Source organism: Sorex araneus, chromosome 3 (genome assembly GCF_027595985.1).
Source record: "Sorex araneus isolate mSorAra2 chromosome 3, mSorAra2.pri, whole genome shotgun sequence".
NCBI lineage: Eukaryota > Metazoa > Chordata > Mammalia > Eulipotyphla > Soricidae > Sorex > Sorex araneus.
In genome coordinates, this window is record NC_073304.1 from 99,839,699 (window position 1) to 99,865,211 (window position 25,513).

General features: G+C 43.0%; 1 protein-coding gene across 3 annotated transcripts in view; it reads right to left on the reverse strand.

Moving 5' to 3' along the window:
• Positions 1 to 25,513, reverse strand: part of REC114 (REC114 meiotic recombination protein) — an 84,113-nt gene that overhangs the window by 16,185 nt on the left and 42,415 nt on the right. For all 3 annotated transcript variants that reach the window (XM_004611833.2, XM_055132772.1, XM_055132773.1), the window contains exon 3: positions 5,876 to 5,959. In XM_004611833.2, the coding sequence (XP_004611890.1) occupies positions 5,876 to 5,959 (84 nt within the window). The remainder of the gene's footprint in view (positions 1 to 5,875; positions 5,960 to 25,513) is intronic.

Genomic DNA, 25,513 nt, shown 5'->3' on the forward strand with positions numbered 1-25,513 from the left:
CCAGACAGGGAGCATGTAGTGTGGCCCTTTGTCCAGTCTCCTTTGTAAAGAGATGCTAACCCAGAGTGATGTTACTTTTCATTTCGTAAATACACATACCACCTCTAGCTTAAAACATCTTACCCACAGCTAACAAAATCTTGTATGTTCCTACAGGCAAAAATTCCTTCATTTTCTATTTCAATTTTTAGATAGTCGCCAAACAAAACTACATATTGAAGTACCTGAAAATTCTTGGCATGGCTAAGCAGTGATTGCATACCATGTTTAGCAAGAGACACTGCCACCCACTGCTTGCTTCTCTTCATTTTTCTTTTTCTTTTTTTCTTTTTGGGTCACACCCGGCAGTGCTCATGGGCAACTCCTGGCTCTGTACTCAGAAATTACTCCTGGCAGTGCTTGGAGGACCTTATCAGGATGCCAGAGATCAAACCCGGGTCAGTCGTGTGCAAGGCAAATACTCTCCCTGCTGTACTATCACTCCATCCCCCTTTCTTCATTTTTCAATTCATTTAATCCTTTTCCTCAAGCATAAAAGTAATTCATCATCATTACCCTCCCAACACATCATCTATGAAAAGGAGATATTATAATATATAGGAATATTAGTATATACTCAAGATATTCTGGTAGATGTTAGAATATATGCACTTTTATACAACCTATAAAATAAATGTCTTCATATACCAAGTTTCATATATATGTATACATATATTATTTTTTGCTTTTTGGGTCACATCTGGCAATGTACAGGGGTTACTCCTGGCTCTGCACTCAGGAATTGCTCCTGGCGGTGCTCAGGGGACCATATGGGATGCTGGGAATTGAACCTGGGTCGGCCGCATGCAAGGCAAATGCCCTACCTGCTGTGCTATCGCTCCAGCCCCCATATATGTATATTTTTTAACTATATCACTGTTTTGTAAAAACAGAAGTAGATGTCCATTATATATTTAATGCTGCAGAGTATTCCTTTAACTGGCCCTCTACTAATAAACACTTATTTACAGATTTTTGTTCCTATTCTAATCACAAAGCTCTAGTAAACACTCTTACCCATACACTTGTGTCATAAATACCTACCAGTGGCCAGCCTGGCCACGGGATCACTCTATTTTATACTTTGTGCTGACATGATGGCCTCTCCTCCCAGCCGTTTCCCAGGGGTTCCTAACCTGTGAACCCTTTATTCTGTTTCATCTTTTGTTAATCTACAATCTTAACAGATTTTCACTTTAGAATTTCATTTCTTTGATTGCTAAGTGAAGTTGAATATTTCTTATATGCCTCTTGGTCTTTCGTATTTTTTTCTCTTGCATCTTGCCATGCACGTAGCTGCTTCCAGCTCACCTTATGTCACAATCTTTAAGTGATATCTCGTACATAAAGAAACAACAGGGGCTGGAGTGATAGCACAGTGGGTAGGGCGTTTGCCTTGCACACGGCTGACCCAGGTTCGATTCCCAGCATCCCATATGGTCCCCTGAGCATGGCCAGGGGTAATTCCTGAGTGCAGAGCCAGGAGTAACCCCTGTGTATTGCCAGGTGTAACCCAAAAACAAAAACAAAAACAAAAACAACAACAAATGTCCAAATGTAGCAGCAACTTCGAGCGGGGCTATAGTGGGAGGCTTCTCACTGCAGGGTGGGCGGGGAGGGAAACAGGGTTGGGGCAGCTGACATGCTGGAAGGTGCAATGTTGGAATGTTTATGTAGGAAGACTTATCACTGTCAGTACTATAAATCACAGTGCCTAAATTTTTGTTTTTATTGGCCACACCTAGCAGTGCTCTGTGGCTCAGGGATCACTCCTGGTGGGCACAGGAGGCCATGTGGGGTGCCAGGTTGGCTGCCTGCCCATTGTGCTATTGCTCCAGCCCCCAAGGTTTTTTTCTAAGGTATCTATAGATGCACAGCAGGGGAGCAACACAGTGAGAGAACAGACCCAACAATTGACTGTGTGACAAGAGGCTTGAAAAGGAGGGGCGGGGGGGGGGGGGCTGGAGAGATTGCACAGCGGGTAGGGCGTTTGCCTTGAACCCGGCTGACCCGGGTTCAAATCCCAGCATCCCATATGGTCCCCTGAGCATGGCCTGGGGTAATTACTGAGTGCAGAGCCAGGAGTAACCCCTGTGCATCGCCGGGTGTGACCCAAAAAGAAAAAAAAAAAGAAAAGGAGGGGCGTTGGAGATCCTTGGCAGAGGGAGGTGGGTTCACTGGTGAAGGCTGTGGTGCTGGAATTACGTACACAGGAAATTAACAACACTGTGAATCACAAATCCTCAATCAATAAAAATATTTAAAAATGTAACTGTGAAATACTTGCTATTCTAGTAGAATTCTCTAACTACCATGATTATACATTTGGAGTAGTGATCACATTAACTACTGCAGCTCCGAGATAAATGAAGAGCTCTAGGAATAAACAATGAATTCTCGTGTAAGCAAGGCAAAGATCAGAGACCAAGTGGCACCTGTGTGTATTCATGAGAATGATTCTGGAAAGTCAAGTTTTCTTTGGAATGTTGCTCCACAAAACGACAGGGTAGGCTAAATTGTATGTCTGATAGCCTAACACAAGTCTTGTTCTGTCTTTGCTTCTGTAAAATTCTGATAGATTTTGAGCTTATCATTTGAAGCCAGAAACACTACTTCAACGTGTGAGCCCTAGATAAAAACCAAAATACTTCCAGAAAAATCCGAAAATGAGTTACATCTTCATCCCATATCTTCAATGCCCTGAAGTACCACAATGGAATGCCTGCTAATAGGTTAACGAAAAGGACAGCGAAGTTGAAAGTTTTGAGATTTCTTTTCATGCCATAAATGGAAGTCAGAAAGAGTTCCTTGCTATGAAATGAAAGGTTTTTCAATATATGCTAATAGCCAGAGACCACCCTGAATAAACAGTCTCTGGTTTCTATGTCACCTAAGGAGAGTCCCTCCAAACTGCTGTATTTTAAAGGGCGGCTCACAGGATAAATTGTTCCCATCCTACTTTGAAGCACGTAGGCATAAGTTATTGCAGCTAATAGGAAATGCCCTTTGCAGAGACTCTTAAGAAAATAAAACAGGAGAAGTGCCTGTCTCTTTATGCTTAGCCCAGGGTAGGAAGCATTCAGCCCTCAGAATTCTCACTCAGGGAACAGCATCTCTACTAGCAGGAAAAGCTGCTTCTGACTTTCTGGTGTTTTTTTTTTTTTTTTTAATTTCAGTACATCTTTATTTTCTGTCTGCCATTGTTTTCCAAGGCGCAGTGATTTACGATACTGTGTGTTACAGGGCTTTATACATACAGCATTCCAGAGCCACCAGAGTGCCCGCTGCCCTCGGCCACCACCGCGGTGTCTCTGTGTAAGGCTCTGCAGGCCAGTCCTGTCTGGGGAACCTGTCACCAGAAGGTTAACGAAAAGTACAGCACAGTTGAAAGTCTTGAGATGTCAGGTGTGGGGAGATTCTGAAGCTGAGACTACACAGCAGGCAGGCCTGGCCTTGAAGCCACCCCAGGGACGGGTGCCCTGGGACCAAGAGCGCCCCACCAACTGATGGTTTTTCCTGCAGGCTTTTGATGCAGCCCAGAGAGCCAGGAGAACTTCCTGTCACTTGGGCCGGGGTGGAGCTCCAGCACGAAGAGAGACTCAAGGACCCCCTCAAAAGGCAGTTTCCCCACTAGAAGTGGGTCTTTCTACTGTAGAAATACGGAGGGAAAGCACAGGAAATAGACTTCACAGAGAAAGACTCTTGGCTTCCAAACCAGGAGGCAATGCTCCAGAATCCAGGCCAGAAAAACCCAACAAGCATGGGAAAGTTCAGTGACTTATTAAGGATGAGAAGCAACACGCCCAGGGGCTGCATTACTGCTCTGCATTACCCAGCCCCTGGGGTGGGGACGTCGATGGCTCCTTGAGCCGCTCAGCGAGACCCATGGGCCCAGCATCACTGAAGAGCAAAGCAGCCCACATGTAGGCAGAGCTGACAGTCTGGGGGCTCAGTCAGGGAGGACAGAGCCAGCACGAGTCACAGGAGTCTCTGTGAAGGAAATGAATATTTTCCCCTCAGAATACTTCCCAGATGTCAGTGTAAGCAATGGTGTTTGTTACATGACACGTGGTAAAGAAAAGTCGTTTAAGTCAAGAAGCACTGAAGGACGCCTTCACCAGATACAACCAAAGGAAGACCCTGTTGCTAACACTACCAAGGAAGTGGTTTAAAGGAGGAAAATAAACCTATGATCTTAACAAGTGTCTAAAAAAGGATTTAGATAAAATTTAGTGTGTCATCCCTATATAAAAAAATATTAGCAAGTGAAGAAATGGCTTGCTTTAATGGTCAAGAACATCCAATCAACAGCCAGAGTTGATTCAAACATCTACGCCTACTTCTCAGTCAAGGCGGCAAGATAGCAGGGTGGCATTCTAACCGGATAATTACCATGTTCTAGATGGTCTAAATCATTCAGTAACAGTAGCAAACAGAAACAAGTAAAATTGTCATTGTTGGCAGATTAGAACATTACTTTCCTACAAATTAAAAATCTACCAGCTAAACTAAATTTAAATTAATTCAGAAAAATATAATAAGCAGCTAGAAATATCTCTATTGTAAAGAATGCGATGCACAATAGACAAAGCTCCTAGCACTACGTTCTTTGAAATAAAAATCTATACAAAAATTAAAATTGGGGTTAAAAAATATATTCGACATAAAAGTATATATAACTATACACTTACAGAAATATACATTTCTGTAACATTAAATTATTTTTTAAAGATTTATTTTTATTGACTCACCTGAGAAGCACAGTTACAAAGTTGTTCATGATTGGGTTTCAGTCATACAATGTTCCTGTCCCTTCACCAGTGTAACACTAAATTCTACAATACAGTGTCAAAATTCTCTGAAGAGAAAAACTAGACTAAGTAGCAGGCAGCAAAGGCTCTGCACATGTCTTGTTTACAGAAGCCCTGGGTTTGACCCCTGGAACCACATCCTGAGCACTGCTGGGTGTGGCCCCCTAGTTTTTTCAAACGTGATTTTTAGGGGCCAGAGATAGTACAGGAGGCAAGGCGCTTGCCTTGCACATGGCTCGCCCAGGTTCAATATTCTGCACCCCATATGGTGCCCTGAGCACTGGCAGGAGAATCCCTGAGTGTGGAGCCAGGAATGAACACTGGCAGGTGTGGCCTAAGAGCCAAAAAAAAAAAAATCATTTGATTTTTATTGGCGAAAAGATATATCACTGTGGTCTCATGTAGACAGCCTTCATCAAAGAAAATGTCAGATTTCTGCTAGTGGTCAGTGAAAGTCCTTGCAAATTCCCAGAACTTCTGACTTTCCTGCAGACCCTTTGAAGGGTCCCTGGACCTGGTGAAACCCCCCCTGTCAGAGGCTCACGCAGACCTCTTTCAACGCTCAGTGAGTACGCCTCAGAGTGAGCATCTCTCACCTAAATTTCAGTATTATCCACTCCATGAATGATAACAGATTGGTTATTACAGCTATTTCTGAAAGAAGATAATCCAAGTGATTAGCCTGCAGGCTTCTTTGATGAGGATCATTCTTTACCTTTAATACTGCTCGAAAGCCGAGAAGGGGGATTTTCTTTTCGTATTCAAGACGAGAAAAGTGAAAAACATTCAGGGAGGCAAGGGAAATGACGCTCCTTTCCAACACGGAAACAGAAGCTAGACCATGCCGGGCCCCGCCCCTCCCCGCCTATGTGGGGGGGGGGCAGAGATGGGTGCACTGCTCCATTACAGTGTCGCCTGCTGACCTGCTGCTCACAGTCCACTCAGCATTCTTCCCAGCCCCCCTCACCTGAAGGGGCTGCCCCTCCCCACCCCCACAGTTTGCCTTCAGCCACGCAGTGTCTTGCCTTTATCGTGGTCCCAAACAACAGGCAGTCCATCCGCCTCACAATCTTCAACCAGCTCCTGCTGCCGAGGAGTGAAAACCCTTCCTGAAACAAAGCAATTAAGCAAAATTAGCAGCAGAATGGAAAAAAGGAACACGAAGAATAGCCTCATGCAGCTGCTTCCGCTGAGAAAGCATTTGGTTGTGTGTTTGTTTATTCTGTAAGTTAAGCACAGAAGTGACTCACTGTCACCAACTGCCAGGGACCCTTCAAGACGCCCTCGTGTCCAGTGCTCTTCCCACACCAGAATGACAGCAGCCTTCGCTCCGGTTCCTTTTATTAATCTCTGCATACTCAGAGTCAATAAAATACCAAAGGGAGCCAGAATACTCAGATTTCCCAGAAGATGCACTTATGCCTCTAGACTGTGCCGGAATGTGGCTTTATGTCATCCCTCGAAGACAAGGGTTTCTATTAGCGAGAGTTAGTCTACAGAGTGACATGTCTCTTCGTGTGATTTTCCTCTTCACATTCATATGAATGGAAAAATTGAAGCCATTTGTTTTGGAATGTTGAGTGTCTGGTTTTTCGCTTTAGTCCAAAGTAACCCGAAGGCGAGGAGAGCAGCAGAGGGCGTCTCATCGCAAAAGGGAGACAGGCCCAGCCTGGGGAGAGGAGCTTTCCCCACTGCTTGTTTTTATGCAGAACTGAGGAGTGACGATGGTAGCTGGCAAGCTCAGTTGTGTGAATTTCCTCAGGCCGCCCTTGAGACTCCTCTCGTGAGACTCAGAAGCCCACGGCTGCATGCCCAGAACTGTTACAGCCCATCACAGCCAGGGGACCTGAAAAATTCTAGATTTTAAAACTAATCTTCTGGGCCAGAGAGAGTGCAACGGGCAGGAGCATGTGCTGTCCCATCAGGAGGCCCCGTTGGACCTCCAGCTCCTCAAAGTCCCAGGAGCACTGCCAGCAGGAGTCCCAGTGCTCCAGTGAACCTCGGGCACCATGGGGTGTGGTTCCAAAGTGGTGTGTTTTTTTTCTTTTTAAAAGCCATCTTCCTGTCTTAAAAAAATCCCCTCCTTCAAGGCTTATCCATCTGGTGAATTGTTCGGCTCAGCTGCTCACGCCTCCTGGGCATCCCGGCTGGTGGCCCGACTTGTAGAAAGTCTGAAGCCGCCTGCAGTATGCGCAGGGGCCCAGGCACACCCTGTGTGCCTGCCAGGGCGGCCCCTGCTGGGGCTCAAGTCAGGACAGAACGTGGCCCAGGGGCAGGAGGATGCTTGTCCCCGTGACTGCCTGGGTCCCATGCCCCCACCTGGCTAAAAGCTGTGGATGGGAAAGAGTGGGCCGCGGCCTTGAAGCACTGCTGGGCAGCTACTCATCCAGGGAGGGAGGAGAGGCAGGGAACACTCGGGGAAATGCCAGACTCCCGTCAGGTAACAGAACCGAGAAAGCAGGTTGGGCTAGAGAAGGTGGTGGTTCAGCAGCGTGGACTTCAGGAGAATGGTCCACTGGGCTGGGGTCTCCTAGGGAAGGAATACAAATGGGCGAAACGTCTACACTGAGTCAGCAGTCAGTGGTGCCCTGCCGACGCTGTTTCTGTGTCTACGCCCACCCTCCCAGGGCCGCTGTATTGCAAGAGCCCATGAGCACAGGCACTGTGGATATTCGCGAGCAAAGTGGAGTGTGGCTCTCTGACACCCCCACTTCCTCAGCTGATGCTTGGACACCTCCCTCATGCTGTCCTGCTCTGGCCCAGTCCACCCAAGGTGGCCAGGGTGCCACAGGATTCTACACCATGGAGAGCATCAATATTCAGTTTTCACAGATTACAAATTATAAACTTCATTTCTAGGTATTAGTTATCCATGTTTTTCTTGGCTGTGTTCTCACAGACACGTGTTACAACAAAGTTGAGACCAGAAGAAAGCCAGGGCTGGACACAAAGTGCAAGGGTGAAAGCACTGACTTATATGCAGTTGACCAGGACTTAATCCCCAGCACCTCAGAGGGTGCCCTGAGCCCCACCAGCAGTGATCCCTAAGCAGAGAGCCAAAAGTAAGCCTAAGGGCTGGAGCCATAGTACAGATGGGGCATTTGCTTTGCATGTGGCCAACCCGGGTTCGATTCCCAGCATCCCAACTGGTCCCCTGAGCACTGTCAGGAGTAATTTCTGAGTGCATATGGGATGCTGGGAATCGAACCCGGGTCAGCCGCGTGCAAGGCAAATGCCCTCCCCACTGGACTATTGCTCCAGCCCTGGGATTTTTAAAAAAACAACAAATATTTCAATAATTGGATCATTTATTAAGTTAATAAAGGTGTAATTGAGGTAGATAAAAATCATTTAGAGCAGTTCTGAGGCTTTGAGTTCAAATTTAGATTTGAAGTTATTTCCACTGCATTCAGAAACAGACACTGTTATGCTTGCAGAGGGGAAATAGGTCCACTTTGGAAATCTTAGCATTTAGCAGGAAGATAAACACCACCCTGGGCCTGAGACAGTCACCAACATGTCTTTTCAATAATCTTATTATGGAGGTTCAGTTTTCCTGGCTTATAAAATGATACAGCAATTTGCGTTCATATGGGAACATTGTTTAGAAGGCGTAAGGGAAGTTAAAGATTAGGGAATAAAGTCAGCATAATAGGGACCATGCTCTGGGTGCTTGACATCTAGAAGCATGCCACGGAATGCTACAGTTTGTCCCCAACCTATTACAAATGCATTTTGTACCAGATTTTATAGCTGGGCTCAAAGTCAGTGGCTTCCTGCCCCGCCAGGGCCTACCATCGAGAGCAGTTCTTCTCAGCCTTTTTCTAGCAGAGACCCTTTCCTGCCCCATCTCCTTCCTGTGACACCCCCCCCACCACCACCACCACCACACACCACCACCGTCCTACCAGCTTCCCGGCTGGTCTCGTGCCATGGTTTTCCAGTTTTAGGACACTCACCCATGGTCCCCTTGAGATATCCAAGGTGGTGTGGTGGGAGGGGGGCGCTACATAATGCCTAGCTGAAGAACACTAGGAAAAAAAAATGTAACCATGGACTAATAGTAACAATGTGCAAAGTCCCTTTAATCCACAAATACATAAAAGAATTATAAGGCACTGCAGAAATGGCCGTTCACTGTTTTGTTTTGTTTTTAAACTATTTCAGGGGCTGGAGGGTAAGGTGCTTGCCTTTCACACAGTTGAACCGTGTTCAAATGCTGGCACTACAATGGTCCCTTGAACATTGCCAGGAGTGATCCCTGAGCACAGAACCAAGAGTAAGTCCTAAGCACCTCCAGGTGTGACCCAACCCAGCCCCCCACCTCCAATTAAAACTTTAATAATAACTAAGCTTGAATTATTTGATTCTTTTCAAATACACAGATACAACAAAACAGTAATAGCAGGGTGGCCCATCATGACCCACCTTTCAGTTGCATATTTTCATAACATGGTCATTCCTATATCATTCTCTCCCACCCCCAATAACTCCACGCCCTGAATTATTCTGTAGCAAATCCAGACTTCTGTGCATTTTAGGATGTCTCTCTAAAAGCCAAGGACATTTTTAAACTACAAAATTATAATCATACCCTTAAAGATGAATAATTCTTTAATAATATTTGTTATTGTTCATATTTCTTATTGGATTTTTACATTTATTTTGAATAGCAACTGAAGTAAGATCCACATGTTTTGAAAATTGGTACATCTCAAGTCTCTTTTAAACTGTTTGTTCATATCATTTTTCTTTCTCTCGTAATTTTTCACTGAAGACATTGGGTCCTCAAGATCAGGGACTGGGAAATGGTTTTTAGTAACAGGCCACTGACTACATAGTTTGGGCTCGCAGATCCTCTGGTGTCTGTCCCAGCTACTCAGCTGGGTCCTTGCAATGCAAAAACAGACATGCATCATGCAGAACAAGTGAGCTAGCACAACTATAATCCAACAAAAATCTGTAGATGCTGAAGTCTGAACTTGATGTAATTTTCACATCTCACACAATCTTTAAATTTTTTCCAAACCATTAAAAAAGGTAAAAACTATTTTTATCTCACAAGCCATGGGCCAAGATCTGTCCCCTTTGCCATATTTAGTCAGGCCAACCCTAGTGTATCTTCATCACATGTTGTTTTTATATGCTCATGGCATCTGTGTGCATCTGTCTCTCTGCCTCTTGTAATTCCTATAGACTGAGATCAAGAAGCTTCATCAGGTTCAGGATGATTCTCTCCTGTGGCCTTGCCAGATTTTGCAAGACTGCCTTCTCATTGACAGGATGTGATTCCCTATGGTGTGTAATTCTTTATTCGTTTCTATGGCATCAGCACCCACTGAGCAATACTACCTGGATTCATTTCGACAGTGCTTGTAAGAGGACCTGTTGACATTTTCATTCATTCTTCACTTATGAGCTGAAATACATCCAACAGTCTTGGCCTGATTTGCCATTTCATTACTCTAGTTAAAAAAAAAAAGAGGCAGGATGATAAACACTGCTTTTAATTTGCCAGCTTTCAAATAATGGTGATGGTGATGGTGATGGTGGTAGTGTGTGTGTGTGTGTGTGTGTGTGTGTGTGTGTGTGTGTGTGTATGTGGGAGGAGCAGTGAGTGTGTGTGTGGGGTCCTGGTTGCCTTTAAAGATGGAGGAGAGTTTTTAAAAATACAATTTGAAAATCATAAATTAAAAAAAATATTTGTTGTTCCAATCCAGTACTTTTATTGACACTCAAGTTGTCTCTCTGCTAGTGAGAATCTTTTCCGCTGGCCTCCGAGTCCTGACGCACTGAGTGCTCTCAAGGGACCAGCGGCTCTCTGGCCCACGCTGCCCTGGCAGGTCTTCAGCGTCTGCCTGGCATGTTCAAACCAGGAGGGGCATACAACTGCCTAGGCATCTCATTTAGAGTTTCCTAAATGGTTTCCAGTTGCAACCACTTTTGCCTGAGAAATTTTTATGCACCCCCAGTAGGTAGGTTTACAAAATAGGAATGCAAAATGTACATACCTATGAAATTAGCTTTAAAATTACTTTAAATTCTGTTTTTTTTTTTTAAGTTACCAAACCCCCATATGGATTGTGACCCAAAGTCGAAGAGGCTAAGATCCAGTTTTCTTAGCTGCTTTAATCTCAAATCTTCAGTACTATAGTCCTATTTGATCTATTTTTATGGGGGAGATTTTATGGGTTTCCAAAGCTAAAATGCCACTTCTGCAATGAAGGATGAGGGTCAAAAATTATACTCTCATTACAAGCAATTAGAAATTGAACAAATGGAAACTTTCATATAACAGAAAACCAGTAATGCAGGACTGTCAAGTTTGCGGAAATTAACAATGAAGTGAGCCCGAAGAAATGAGTGGCGGCAGCGTTTAGCTGACTGAATGTAATCTTGTGAAGTATCAGTTCTCTAAAGGTTGGTTGGCTGATTTCTTTTTGGTTTGTTTTATTTTGGGGGATGACACCTGGCTGTGCTCAAGGGCAATGTCTGGGAGTGCTCAGGGAAGCATATATGATTCTGGGGATTTGAACCAGGATCACTGATATAGTCACATGCAAGGCAAGTGTCTTACCGACTGGGCTATGCATCTGGCCTTGATAAACAGCTTTAATAAAACTGCAACGAAAATCTCATAGAAAGAGCTGAGCCTGCAATTTATATGGAAATGGAAATGACTAAGAGTACCAAAATAAGACTTAAAAAGGATAGAGTTGGAAGTCTAAAGAACATTATAAAATGTGGGCTAGAAATAAAGGGACTAAGACCTTTGCCTTCAATGCAGTCAACTCCACTTGATCTCTGGCTCTGCATGTGGTCCCCGAGCACTGCCAGGAGTCACCCTTGAATGCAAAGGCAGGAACAAGCTCTGAACACTGCTGGATGTGGCTCCCAAACCAACAATAAATGAAGACCGTTATAATAACTGTTATAAATGATCATTGTTGAGGTTATTTAATCAATAATTATTTTGCTATTATTAAAATAAAGACCACTTTAAGATATTTTTCTTTTGGTGATATACCTGGCCATGCTCAGGGCTTACTGTCTGGCCCTGTGCTCAGGGATCTCTCCTGGCAGGCAGGGGGACCACCTGGGGCAGTGGGGATTGAACCCAGCTCAGTCAGGTGCAAGGCAGATGCTCTACCCACTGTGCTATCACTCTGGCCCCTGTTATAAGATCTGAATAATCAGAACTATGATTCTGACATAAGGATATATTCATGGCACAGAATATAGAAATAAACCCTCACATACATGATCAACTGCAATAAAAAGTGTTACAAATAATTCAATGGAGAGAGTATAGTATTTTCAACAAATGGTGCTGGGATAACTGAACATTTGGGAAGAAAGTTAATCCTTACCTTATAATATATACAAAATTAGCTGAATAAAAGTCATAAGCCTAAGTGTTCTAGCTAAAACTATGAACACTTCTAAAATTGAATTTATAAGAGGATCTTTGCAACCTTCGGGTAGGCCAAGTTTTCTTATATAGAACACAAAACAAACTTTTCATAAAACAGACTTCAGAAAATTAAAAATCTGTAGGTGTTAAGAAAATTAAAATGTCAACATTCAGAGAAAATATTCACAATTCACAGTTCTGACAAAATAATTTCAATCTATAATATACATTTTATTTTTGCTCTTTATCCACCTCTCTCTCTGTCTCTATCTGTCTGTCTCTCTTTCTACCCCCCCTCACTTACCCACACCCCCCACCTGACTATGGTGCTGTGGTTATGTCCAGGGCGCACACGCTCTCTGGGGGCACACACTGGCCGTGGTGCACTGGAAGAGTGCTCAGGGATAACACTTCCTGGCCGCATTCTTGCACATCTTTTGAGTTTGGTGTCTTGGGAGTGGCACCTCTCTTTCAGTCACAGTGCTCACACACCCCCTGTGCCACTTGCTTTGCAGGCAGCTGACCTGGGTTTGATCACTAGCACCATGTACAGCCCCTGAGCACTGTATATAGTTTACTCCTGGAGTAAACCTTGATGTGGCACAAAACACAAACAAAAATATTAGCAAATCAAATTCAACAATATGTTAAAAAAAGTCACATACCATGACAAATAGGATTTGTCCCAGATATGCAAGGATGGTTTGGTATATGCAAATCAATATAATGCACTATGAAAATACAAGGAAAAAAATAAAACACGATATATCAATAGACGCAGACAATTTGACGAGCCCCCACACCCATTCATGATAAAATTAAAAACGTTATTAACAGAATGGGGACAGCCTCCTGACCCCATGCCAGGCTTGGGGTCTTCACCAGGGCCCCTCAGAGGGGGCAGGTTGAGTTTCCCTCCCCGCCCCAAGCAGAGCCCTGGCAGCTGAAAATCTCCAGAATCCAGCCACAGCCATGCTCAAGGCCACTCTCCACACAATCTCCACATTCTCACGCATGAAGGAACCAACAGAGGAACCAAGGTATGCGGGACCTATGGCTAAGATCTTCAAGCCTGCTCGGATAGAGACTGGGCCTCCTCCACCCAGATGCCTCGTTTTCCAGTAGCTTGGCAGTCACACCCACAAACTACCCCTGGTGCCATGTAATCTCATCAACGGCCAAGATCCGGAGACTATAAAACAAAGCTCCCGGAAGAGAGCGATGCAGAATCTCACACGGCAGAGCCTAGCAAGCTACCCGTGGAATATTCGATGTGCCCAAAACAGTAACAATAATGGGCCTTATTCCACTGACCCTGAATGTGACAGGGACAAATGGAGATGTCACTTGTACCCGCTCAAGCAAATCAATGAGCAATGGGACAACAGTGATACAGTGAATAGAATGAGAATAGAAGAAACTTTTCTCAAAATAGTTAAAGCCATATACCAACTCCTCACGGCTAACATCATACCAAAAATAAAAAACTTCCCTCTAAAATCAGGCAGAAAATAGGGTTGTCTACTCTCACTAGTGTCTTCAATGATTCGATGCCAATGACCAAGCAGAAGAAACATTAATAAATGGGACTGCATCAAATTAAGAAGTGAATCTACTGCAAAATAAATGACCAAATAAAAAGGTACCACATGGACTGGGAGAAAATACTTGCCTACTACTTATCAGGGAAAGGTTATATCTAAATGTGTAAAGTACTTGTCCTACTTAACAAGGGGGGTGGTGAAGGGGAAACCATCAAAAAACAGAGCAAAGAGATGAACGGAAACTTCCTCAAAGAAGCCCTAGAAATGGTCATTAAAGTATATGAAAAACAGCTCTGCATCACTTATCAACAGGGATATGCAGATCGAAACAGTAGTGAGATTTCCCCTCACACCACTGAGACAGGGACACATCAAAAAGGAAAAAATAACCAGAGTTGGTGTGAATGTGGGGAAGAAGGAACCCTCAGCCACCACTGGTAGGAATGTCAACTGATTCGATCTTATTAAAAATGCTTTTAGAAGTTAAGACTTGATCTCCTCAACAGGCCACCTCCACACCCTGAATCAGCCCCAGGTGAGGGTAGCCTCCCGGCTGACTTCCGAAGGCCTTTTCTGATCAGGGAGTGGTTTCCCTCCCTCCAGCTGGACCTCAGCCATTTCTCAGCAGGCCACCTCCACAATCATGAGCTGCACTGACTTCCTGGCCACACCTCCACACCTGGCTTTTTGTTTTTAATTTTATCACCATGAAATACAGTTACAAGGTTGTTGACAATCAGGTTTCAGTCACAGAATGTTCCACAAGTGTCTCTTCTCCAATGTACAGTTCCCATCACCCAAGTCCCCAGCTCCCCTCCCGCCAACCCCACCACAGCTTGCCTCCACGGCAGAGACTCCCAGGGCAACTACAGCTTCACGGGCAGCACAGCAGAACACAATCCCCTGGGGATGACAGAAGCCCACAAAGCTCAAGTAGTAAAAATATTAAAATGGAAGGCTCTACTAGTACCAACCAATTCTGTAAACTGTGAGAGTGCCTTCAGTTACCACACTAAAGTCTGATTAGCTCCAAAAAATGATGGCACAGGGAGTCAGTGAAGCACAAGCAAGTATGAGAGCAGAAGTGAGACAACTATGTTCAGAAGTGACAGAATAATATTGTTTCTAATATAGAGAATGCAATAGGGGATGTGAGTAGCTGAAAAACAGCAACAGAATAATAAGATCAAGGTGCTCCGAGATGGGAAACAACAACCCAAATCTGGAAACAACCCCAAGTGTCGAAGGACAGATGACCAGATAAAGAAACTATGGCACATATACAAAATGAAATGTTACTTGGTTTTAAAAAAGACAAAATCAGGGGCTAAAGTGATAGTACAATAGGAAGGGCACTTTCCTAGCTCATGGTTGACCCAGGCACCCCATATGGTTCCCCAAGCCTGCCAGGAGTGATTCCTTAGCACAGAACCCGGAGTAAGCCCTGAGCATCGCTGGGTGTATTCATCCCCCAAAAGACAAAAAGGCAAAATCATGCAATTTCCTTCTACGTGGACGGATCTGGAAAGCATCATACTGAGTGAAGTCTCCTAGAAAGAGAGGGACAGATACAGAATATCCTCGTATATGTGGGATATAACTCAGCTCCGTGAGAGAATAACAAATAGCCTAAGGCAGTAGAACCTGAGAAGTGGTCTACAGAACTGAGTTTATGGGAGTGGGATAACAGGGAGATGGGGGGCTTGGGTGGGGGACAATAGTGGAAGGGAGCTCGCACTCTGGTGGGGGATGTAGTGCTGGAATGTTTACGCATTGAACCCTGTCAACAAACATTATTGGCATCTACCCCCAAACACAAAGGGATCTATGCACACCTACGTTCATCATGGCACCTTAGTACAAAAGCCAAGACATGAAACAACTCAGATGCCCAACTACAGCTGAATGGATAGAGAAGCTGTGGTAGAGGGACCAGAGCAACAGTACAGCAGACCGGGCACTTGCCTTGCATGTGGTTTGATCCCTAGCACCTCACATGGTCCCCCCCCCCCCCAACCCTGTCAGGACTGATCCCAAAGCACAGAATCAGGAGTAAACCCTGAGCATTGCCAGGGGGTGTGACCCAATACCCACACCCACCCAAAGAAACATGGTGGAATACTGTGCAGCTCTAAGAAAAATAAAATCACATAAATGACAGCAACATGGCTGGAACTAGAGGATATCATGCTGAGTGAAGTCAGAAGGAAAGGAATAGATACAGGATGTTCTCTATTATGTGTGAGACTTAAAGATACACAGCTACATAGCAATAAAGATCAAAAGACAAAATAATGGGAGAACTGATCTACACAGTTGAGTTGGGGTATGGGAGTTTACAAGGGAGTGGTGCTGGGTCCTTGAGAGAGGGAGATAGGTATATTGGTGATGGGTGTGGTGCTGGAATTACATGTATGAGAAACCATTATTAATCACTGTATCACTGTCATTCCATTGATCATTGATTTGCTTGAGCGGGCCCAGTAACATCTCCATTCAGCCTAGCCCTGAGATTTTAGCAGCCTCTCTTTATTCATCCTTCCCAATGGTGCCGCATTAGAGGCTCTTCAGGGTCAGGGGAATGAGACCCATCATTGTTACTGTATTTGGTATATGAATACGCCATGAGGAGCTTGCCAGGCTCTCCCCCGTGTGCACAGTAAATTCTTGCTAGCTTGCCAGAGGGAAACCTAGGCTAGCAGATATCACGATGTGGCCGCGTGCTTCCGGGAGCTTGGTTTTATACTTTCTGAATGTTGGCCGTTGATGGGATTACACAGTGTGGGGGGGCAGTTTTTGGGTGTGACTGCCTAGCTACTGGAAAATGGGGAATCTGGGTGGAAGAGGCCCAGTCCCGATCTGAGCAGCCTTGAAGATCTCGGCTCTGGGTCCCGCACACCTGGGTTCCTCTACAGGTGTGAGGCTTGTCCGAATGTGTGGAGAGTGGCCTTGAGCAAGGGTGTGGCTGGGTTCTGGAGGTCTTCATTATTAATAGTAATTTAAATCACAAAACCTCAATAAAAATTTTAAAAACAATTTTGTAAATCTGGTGCCTAAAATAAAATATTTTAAAAAAATAATTCAGCAATCACTAATTTAGAAAACATTAAAATATAAGTCTTAGAAAATGTTTTAAAGGGAAGTTTGGGAGAAAATATTGACACACCATACATCAGGAAAAGGACTTACAATAACCAATACAGAAAGCACTCACTGTGCTCATGAACAACAATAAAAAACAATAACTGCATCAGAAAATGTGGAGGGGAGATAAACAAATTCTTTCCCAAATAAGACATACAGATTGCAAAAAGTATAGGATAAAGTATTCATCCTCACTATTATCAGAGAAATGCAAATCACAATGACAGTGAGATTACCCTCTGACACCAATGAATACAGCATAAATCAAGAAGACTGAAAACAACAAATGTTGATGGGATGTGGTGGAAATGGAGTCCTCACTCACTGTTGGGGCTGTGTTCTGTTTCAGACTCTATAGAAAACATTATGGAGATGTCTCAAAAAAAAACTAAGAATGCAACTTACATATGACCCAGTGATCCCACTTCTTGTCATCTACTCCAAATTAACAAAAAACATTAAATAAGATATATGCATACCTATGTTCATCGCAGCACTTACCACAGTAGCTAGGGTATGGAAACAGTCCATACATCAAACAACAGATGAATGGATAAAGCTGCACACAGATACACAATGGAATACTATGTAGTAATAAAAAAAAGAATATAGATGTTATTTAGCATGAATAAACTAATTAAAAAACTCAACAAATAGATCTGTTGGAAAATTAACTCTCAGACTTAGATACTCATGCCAAAAATATATGATAATACAGTATGTTTTTAGCTATACCTAAACAAACAAACAGTTGAAGACAAATGTTGGTAGTACCCATAAGCACATTCTAGAAGAAAATTTTAGCCACTAGTTAGAAATATTCGAACTACACCACAGCACTGTTTACAATAGCCAGAATCTGGAAAAAACCCGAGTGCCCTAGAACAGATGACTGGTTGAAGAAACTCTGGTACATCTATACAATGGAATACTATGCAGCTGTTAGAAAAAATGAGGTCATGATGTTTGCATATAAGTGGATCAACATGGAAAGTATCATGCTAAGTGAAATGAGTTAGAAAGAGAGAGACAGACATAGAAAGATTGCACTCATCTGTGGGATATAGAATAATAGACTATAAGACTAACACCCAAGAATAGTAGAAATAAGTACCAGGAGATTGTTTCCATGGCTTGGAGGCTGGTCTCTCATTCTGGGTAACTCAGGGAAGGGACCACCAAGTAAAATGTGGTTGGAGGTCATGTGGGGGAAGGGTGATGCGGGCCGAATACAGACTAGAGACTGAACACAATGGCCACTCAACACCTTTATTGCAAACCACAACACCTAATCAGAGAGAGAGAACAAAAGGGAATTCCCTGCCATAGTGGCAGGGTGGGGTGGGGGGAGACGGGACTGGGGAGGGGGGGAGGGATGTTGGGTTTACTGGGGTGGAGAATGGGCACTGGTGAAGGGATGGGTTATCGAACTTTGTATGGGGGAAACATGAGCACAAAGATGTATGGATCTGTAACTGTACCCTCACGATGACTCTCTAATTAAAAATAAACTAATAAAAAAAAAAAAGAAAAAGCACCTAAATGGAAAACCTGATCAAATTAAAAAAAAAAAAAAGAAATATTCGAGCTAGACTATGTTCTCATTAAAGTACTTCTTTCTAGCTGTCTTTTTTTTTTTTTTTTTTTTTGCTTTTTTGGGTCACACCTGGCGATGCGCAGGGGTTACTCCTGGCTCTGCACTCAGGAATTACTCCTGGCCGTGCTCAGGGGACCATATGGGATGCTGGGATTTGAACCCGGGTCGGCCGAGTGCAAGGCAAACGCCCTACCCGCTGTGCTATCTCTCCAGCCCCTGTCTTATATTTTTATAAGCACTAATGTATACTTATGCTCTAGACTCTGAATTCACTAATTTTTAACCACAAGCATTTTTAATGCTATTACAATTTTTTCCATCCTCTTTTATTTTTTATTTATTTTTTTTTGTTTTTTGGGTCACACCCGGCGATGCAAAGGGGTCACTCCTGGCTCTGCACTCAGGAATTACCCCTGGCTGTGCTCAGGGGACCATATGGGATGCTGGGAATCGAACCCAGATCGACCGCATGCAAGGCAAATGCCCTACCCGCTGTGCTATCACTCCAGCCCACTATTACAATTTTATAAGGATCATTTTTAATATCTATCATATAAATTCAACAACAAAACCAGAATCACGGCATCAAGGTTGGCTTTTTTACCCCTGTTGTAAATAATATTGTATATCAATATACAATTTAACATACATTGTATATTAAAATTTAATTTCCCTGCATTACTGTCACTGTCGTCCCATTGCTCTTTGATTTGCTCAAGCGGGCACCAGTAACGTCTCCATTGTAAGACTTATTGTTACTGTTTTTGGCATATTGAATAAGCCACGGGTAGCTTTCCAGGCTCTGCCGTGCAGGCAGAATACTCTTGGTAGCTTGCCGGGCTCTCCGAGAGGGATGGAGGAATTGAACCCGGGTCGGCCGCCTGCAAGGTAAACACCCTACCTACTGTGCTCTATTTTTTTCCTTAAAATTTCCCTTATGGGGCTGGAGTGATAGCACAGCGGGTAGGGCGTTTGCCTTGCACGCGGCCGACCCGGGTTCGAATCCCAGCATCCCATATGGTCCCCTGAGCACCGCCAGGAGTAATTCCTGAGTGTAGAGCCAGGAGTAACCCCTGTGCATCACTGGATGTGACCCAAAAAGCAAAAAAAAAAAAAAAATTTTTCCCTTATAAGTCTAACTATCTTGTTTGATATCTTTTTTTTTTTTTTTTTTTTTTTTGCTTTTTGGGTCACACCCGGCAATGCACAGGGGTTACTCCTGGCTCTGCACTCAGGAATCACCTCTGGTGATGCTCAGGGGACCATATGGGATGCTGGGATTCGAACCTGGGTCGGCCGCGTGCAAGGCAAACGCCCTACCCGCTGTGCTATTCCTCCAGCCCCCTTGTTTGATATCTTTGACTACCTCAGTTTATTCTGATTACTGACCATTTACTCTGCTCATTTATTCGTTCAGAAATCTCTGTGTCAGATACTATAATTGGCTGAGGGAAAAAGACAAAAGACACAACCTGACATGGAAGGAAAAACAGCAACAGACAGCGGAGATTACAGTGGAGCCCAGCCCACGGCGGGGGCGGGCCCAAGATGTAAGGGCACAGAGCAAAGTACCCACCTTGACTTCTGGTGCTGGGGAGTGGGTTTCTGAGGGGTTTTTATACCACGCAGTTATGGTATATTTATACTACCTGGCTGCTGGTGAGACCGAGCATATTTCTGTATAGTCACTGCTTTATCTACTGTTCTGCTCATGTGTGCACACTTACAAAACAGTTTTGTAATTGTATAGACTGTGCCCTATATAGTATTTCATATTAAAAGTTTATATATACTATGTGCATTTAATAGATAATCAATGTAGTATCTATTTAATATGTAATGGGAAAAATCAAAAGGTAAAAAATATTTTAAGGAGTAGATCTTCTTTCTCCTTCAGCCATCCAGTTCCATGCTTTGAAGCAATCACTGAAGTTGAGCTCTTTAAAGCCTCTAGATGTACTCCACGCACAGGCAAGCTGACATTTTATTTTCTTTTGGTTTTGAGGTCACATCCAGTAGTGCTCAGGGCTTACTCCTGGCTCTGTACTCAGGGATCACTCCTGGTGGTGCTCTAGGGACCATCTGGGATGCTGGGGATTGAACATGGGTCAACCACATGCAAGGCAAGCACCCTACCCACTGTACTAGCACTCCAGCCCTGCAAGCTGATGTTTTAGTCTAAATTATATAGTTTCCATTTCTGTGGGTAGTCTGTGTCCTTTACACATTTTTTAAATTTTTTAAAAATGTATTTATTTTATTGAATCATCATGTGGAAAGTTACAAAGCTATCAGGCTTATGTCTCAGTTATACAATGCTCGAAATCCTGTCCCTTCACCAGTGCACATATTCCACCACCAAAAACCCTAGTATACCTCCCACCCCCCACCCCTGCCTGCATAGCTGATAAATTTCACTTTGCTTTCTCTTTACCTTGATTACAATACATATTTCAACACAAAACTCACTATTGTTGTTGGAGTTGCCCCAAAAAACACAGCCCTGCTGAAAAAGAAGCATTTGATAATTAGTTTTCCATTGCTGAGAATGAAGAGATGTGAAGTCTATCTCTAAGTCTGCGGCTATCACAGCCATACGGTTTGGGATTTCTGTATTTTTGTATTTTAGTAACTAAGTCCAAGGAGATTTATATTAGAAATTGCATCATTTCCCTTCCTGGGGCAGCATGGGGCTATGGCTTAGTTTACAGTCTAGAGACATTTCTGCAAGCAGCTGCTGGTACCCAAAGTAGTCTAGCTGGCCTCCAGATCGTGGTTGATGAGCAGCAGAATAACCACACAAACGTGCGTCCACCCGGGTTGCATCTCAGTGGAGAGCCCCTTTACACATTTTTAATTGCATTATAATTTGCCATTTTAACTGAGTTACTTTTGTGAATTTAACTGTGGACAGTAGATATCCAAGAAATAAACACTTCCCTTATTTTAGAGCTTGATTTATGGTATTTTCTCCAAGAAGAAAGCAGTGTTTTTTTACATAGGAAACTTTTCTTTCATGGATTCTGGGTTCTTATATCTGACTGACATGGGTTTTACTCAGAATACACTTTAATTTGGTTATGAATTTTATTGCAAAGTTGTCTAAACACAGTGTATGCAGATCTCTTCCTTTGTTGTTTGTAGAATTCTAAGGTCAGAAAGTTATGGAGTCAATATATATGTATAAGTGAACATAGTACATCCTCTCAGACTTGGACTGCTCTTGATCTTCCAAAAGACATCTAAATTTGACATAGTGGTCCTTAGCTTGTTAAGCATATAAAATGGGATTTATACAACATAAACATAAAGATAACTCATGACTATTAATTATCAGGTCCATCCTTAATACTCTAACAGTATTGATTCTATAAAATTACTGAATTTAATTTTGACAAGAAATATGTATGGCTGAATTAAACTCTTCACCAAACCCAATGCATTACACTATTCACAGTTAACATAAATTTCTAACCTAATTTCTGAATTATTAAATATAGCACTTCCACTTGCATTCATTTCTAGTGGCACTCTAGCCATGTTATATCAGCACCACAGGCATCTTTTTAAACTTTTAATTTTTAGATTTCACAGGTAGTAGTAATTATAACAGTGCAGTGAACCAGCTGAGCTAGGTATAATGCCACCTCTTGCTATTTCAGCACAGCTTAGACAATGCTAAGTGACATTAAAAGTAGAATCAAGACAACATGGCACAGCTCTCTTAAAAAGATGAGGGTCACAATTCAGAGTCCCGTTTCTCAGTTCTATCTTCCATTAATAGAAAATAGATGTGACAAAAAACCCAAATACAAAAGCAGAGCTTGAGCTTCTAAGAAATATCAAAGCTTTCCAGACCTTTAATTTATGGAGCTCCTCTAAGTTTTCTGCATAAAATGACTAAATCAATATGCAAATACTTGTTTACCAAAAGGGGGGAAGCAGTGAATTATTAATTCCCAGTTCCTAGGGGATATGCTCTGCACAAACCACACTTCTCAGGCATGCTTCTGAGTGCTGTCAATAAGATAAAAATAAAAGTGCCTTTTCAAACCGAGTGCCTACAAGAACTACAACAGGCAAAGTACAATCAGGAAATTTTCTATGAACTATAACCAGAGTAAGAAGAACTGGAGCTGAATGTTGGACAAGAAAAGATGCTCTGCAGGGAAAAAGGCAGTAATTTTAAAATAACAAAAGGGTCCAAACTAATTTTCACCAAAGAATTGGGCTGAAAATTCATATACACAGAGATACAACCAAAATTATTTTTCCCTTAAGAATCTTAGTGAATTTAGCAAAGTTTAGACAAATGAGGCAGGACCTGAACTGTAATACACACACACACACACACACACACACACACACACACTTAATCAATAGGCTTATGTCAAGCCAAATAATGTCAAACCAAATAACAGGAAAACGAGAGTTTTCTATACATGGAGATTACCACAAAAATAATGAAGGCAATCCTTAAACACCTAAATGCTCCTCCCACATTTCTGGAACTGTGCGTGATAAGGTGGGATTGAAAGACAGTTGAGGGGCAAGGGCTGAAGCTCAAGGGGTACTGGCCCTGCATGTGTCAGGTCACAGGTTCCGTGTCTGGCACGCTGTGGCCCCAGAGTACCACTGAGCAGAACCATGGCTGAGCCCTGTCCCCCATGCCACAATGAGCACACACACACACACACACACACACACACACACACACACACTCACCCACAGCAGTGCAGCAACAACAAAACCTAGAAAGGTAACTAAGACAAAGCAAAAGGCCACAGAACAGAAGACTATAAGCACGGTGAAACAAGGTCTAAAATCTTGAGTTGTCTTGAGTTGTATGAAGAAACACGAGAGGCGGGGCGGTAACTCCTGGTGGTGGGCAGGGCGGCCACTAACATTCCCATCAGCCCAGTCAGCTGGAAAAGGGCAGTGTGAAGAAAACCAATCACCCATATGGAAAACACACTGGGTGCTTCCAACACCGCACATAAAGATAAATTCCAGAAGGATTAGAGATATAAGTGTGAAAAAATATGAAAATATTTTAATCACAGAATTTCTAAGAACAGATTTAAAAAGCACAAGGAAATAGATAAATCCACCAACATAAAAATTACACTTCTGTACATTAGAACAGACTGAAGGTCTGGGAGGAAGGCTTGCAAACCATGCACTAGGTCATGAGGATGAATAAAAAATGGCCCCTCACAAAGGGAATCCACAGATGGGGAAACCTGAGTTGCCAAAATGACAACCTGACAGACTGCATTATAATCAGGAAGAATGTTTTTTAAGACATGAGGTCCCAGCTAACATTCACTAGACTAGTCCATTCAGAAGTGTCTAGAGCAGAGCGTTTCACGTGCACAGGAAAGGGAAAGAGTAAAGTGAGCATCCATGCCGCCATCCCCCCAGTCCAACAACCATTCACAGTCAGTCTCACACCATCTGCTCTTCAACGGCCTGGATATCTTTTTCTTTTCTGTCTTTCCTTTTTTTTTTTTCTGTGAGGGAAGGGGGTGAGTATTACCTAAATATATTGAAGTGCCAGGCAAGTTACCATTTCTGTAAATACTGCAGTTATCCTGGAAAGTTGGGTAAACTGCAGTCACTGCAGAGAAGGCCATGCATGTGGTCGGGTTTGATCCCCGTCAACCCACATGTTTCCCCTAGTCTGCCAGGGGTAACCCTTGAGCACTGCTGGGGTATGAACCCCGCCCCCCAAAAAAGTTGGGTCAATTTTTAAAGTCATAATTATTGAGGAATAACTTATATAATCTGTCCCTTCTAGTGAGATTATAATAATCTGCCAACCAACTGCATGCCCTTCACACATAGCCAGGATAAAGAACATTTTCATTACCCCCCTCCAAATTTTCTCCTTGTTTCTCTGTAATCAGTGACTCCTGCTCCCCAGTCCTTAGCCATCACTTATTCCCTCCCGGAATGCCAGAGATGGAATGGTGCAAAGCAGCACTCACTGAGAGTCAGTTTCCTTCACGGGAAAAGCACATATGAGGGTCACCCAGGCCATATGCATCACACCAGTGGCCCCAGACGATTCACTGCTGAGTTTGCTCTGACGGGCCAGTGTTGTTTCAGTGTTCACCAGAGGAAAATCTTCTGAGTTATTTCCAGTTTGGGGCAGTAATGAATAGAGCTGTTAAAAGCATTTGTCAAACAAGTTTATTTTGAAAACAGGTCTTTGTTTCTTTTGAGTAAATATCTGAAAGGCTTTATTGCTGGGTTATGCAGTAAATGTATCTATATATATTTGCGATTTTATGCATTTTACTTTCATAAAGTAATTCACAAGTAAATGTGCATTTAATTTTATAAGAAACTCCTGCATTTTTTTGGCAAAGTGCCAGTAACACTTTGCATTCCTAACAGCATTTACTCTACAACCTTGCAAAAACAGTACTGTAGTTTGTTTGTTTAATCTTGGCTATTCCTATATTTGGTATTATCTCATTGGGGCTTTAATTTTCCTTACTCTAATGCAATCAACTCAGCACTGAAGCAAACAGAAAGATATTACTGGTTAAAGCTAGATGGAAGATACAAAGGTCTTAATTTTTTTTCTCATGTTTTTCTGCTGGAAATATTTTCACAATAAAATGTAGTCTTTAAATCATTCTTTATAATTCCTATAAACTGTGAAAACAGACTAACTTTAGTACCAGTGCATGCCTTGAGAAGACTTTCCTTTCTGAAAATCATGTTTGTGGTCGTTTTCAGGGATGGAACAGCGATCTAAAGAAGGGCAGGGCTGGAAATTTGGCTCAGCAGGAAAGTGTGTGTGAGACATGGGATTGATCCTCACCAGCATGCGCATGTGCACACATAGACCAAATTTTATCAAAAACAAAAATTTGATTTTTATGTCCTGAAAACTTAAAAAAATTTTTTAACCCCATGACTTACCAAGTTGTTTCTAATACAGTGTCCTGAC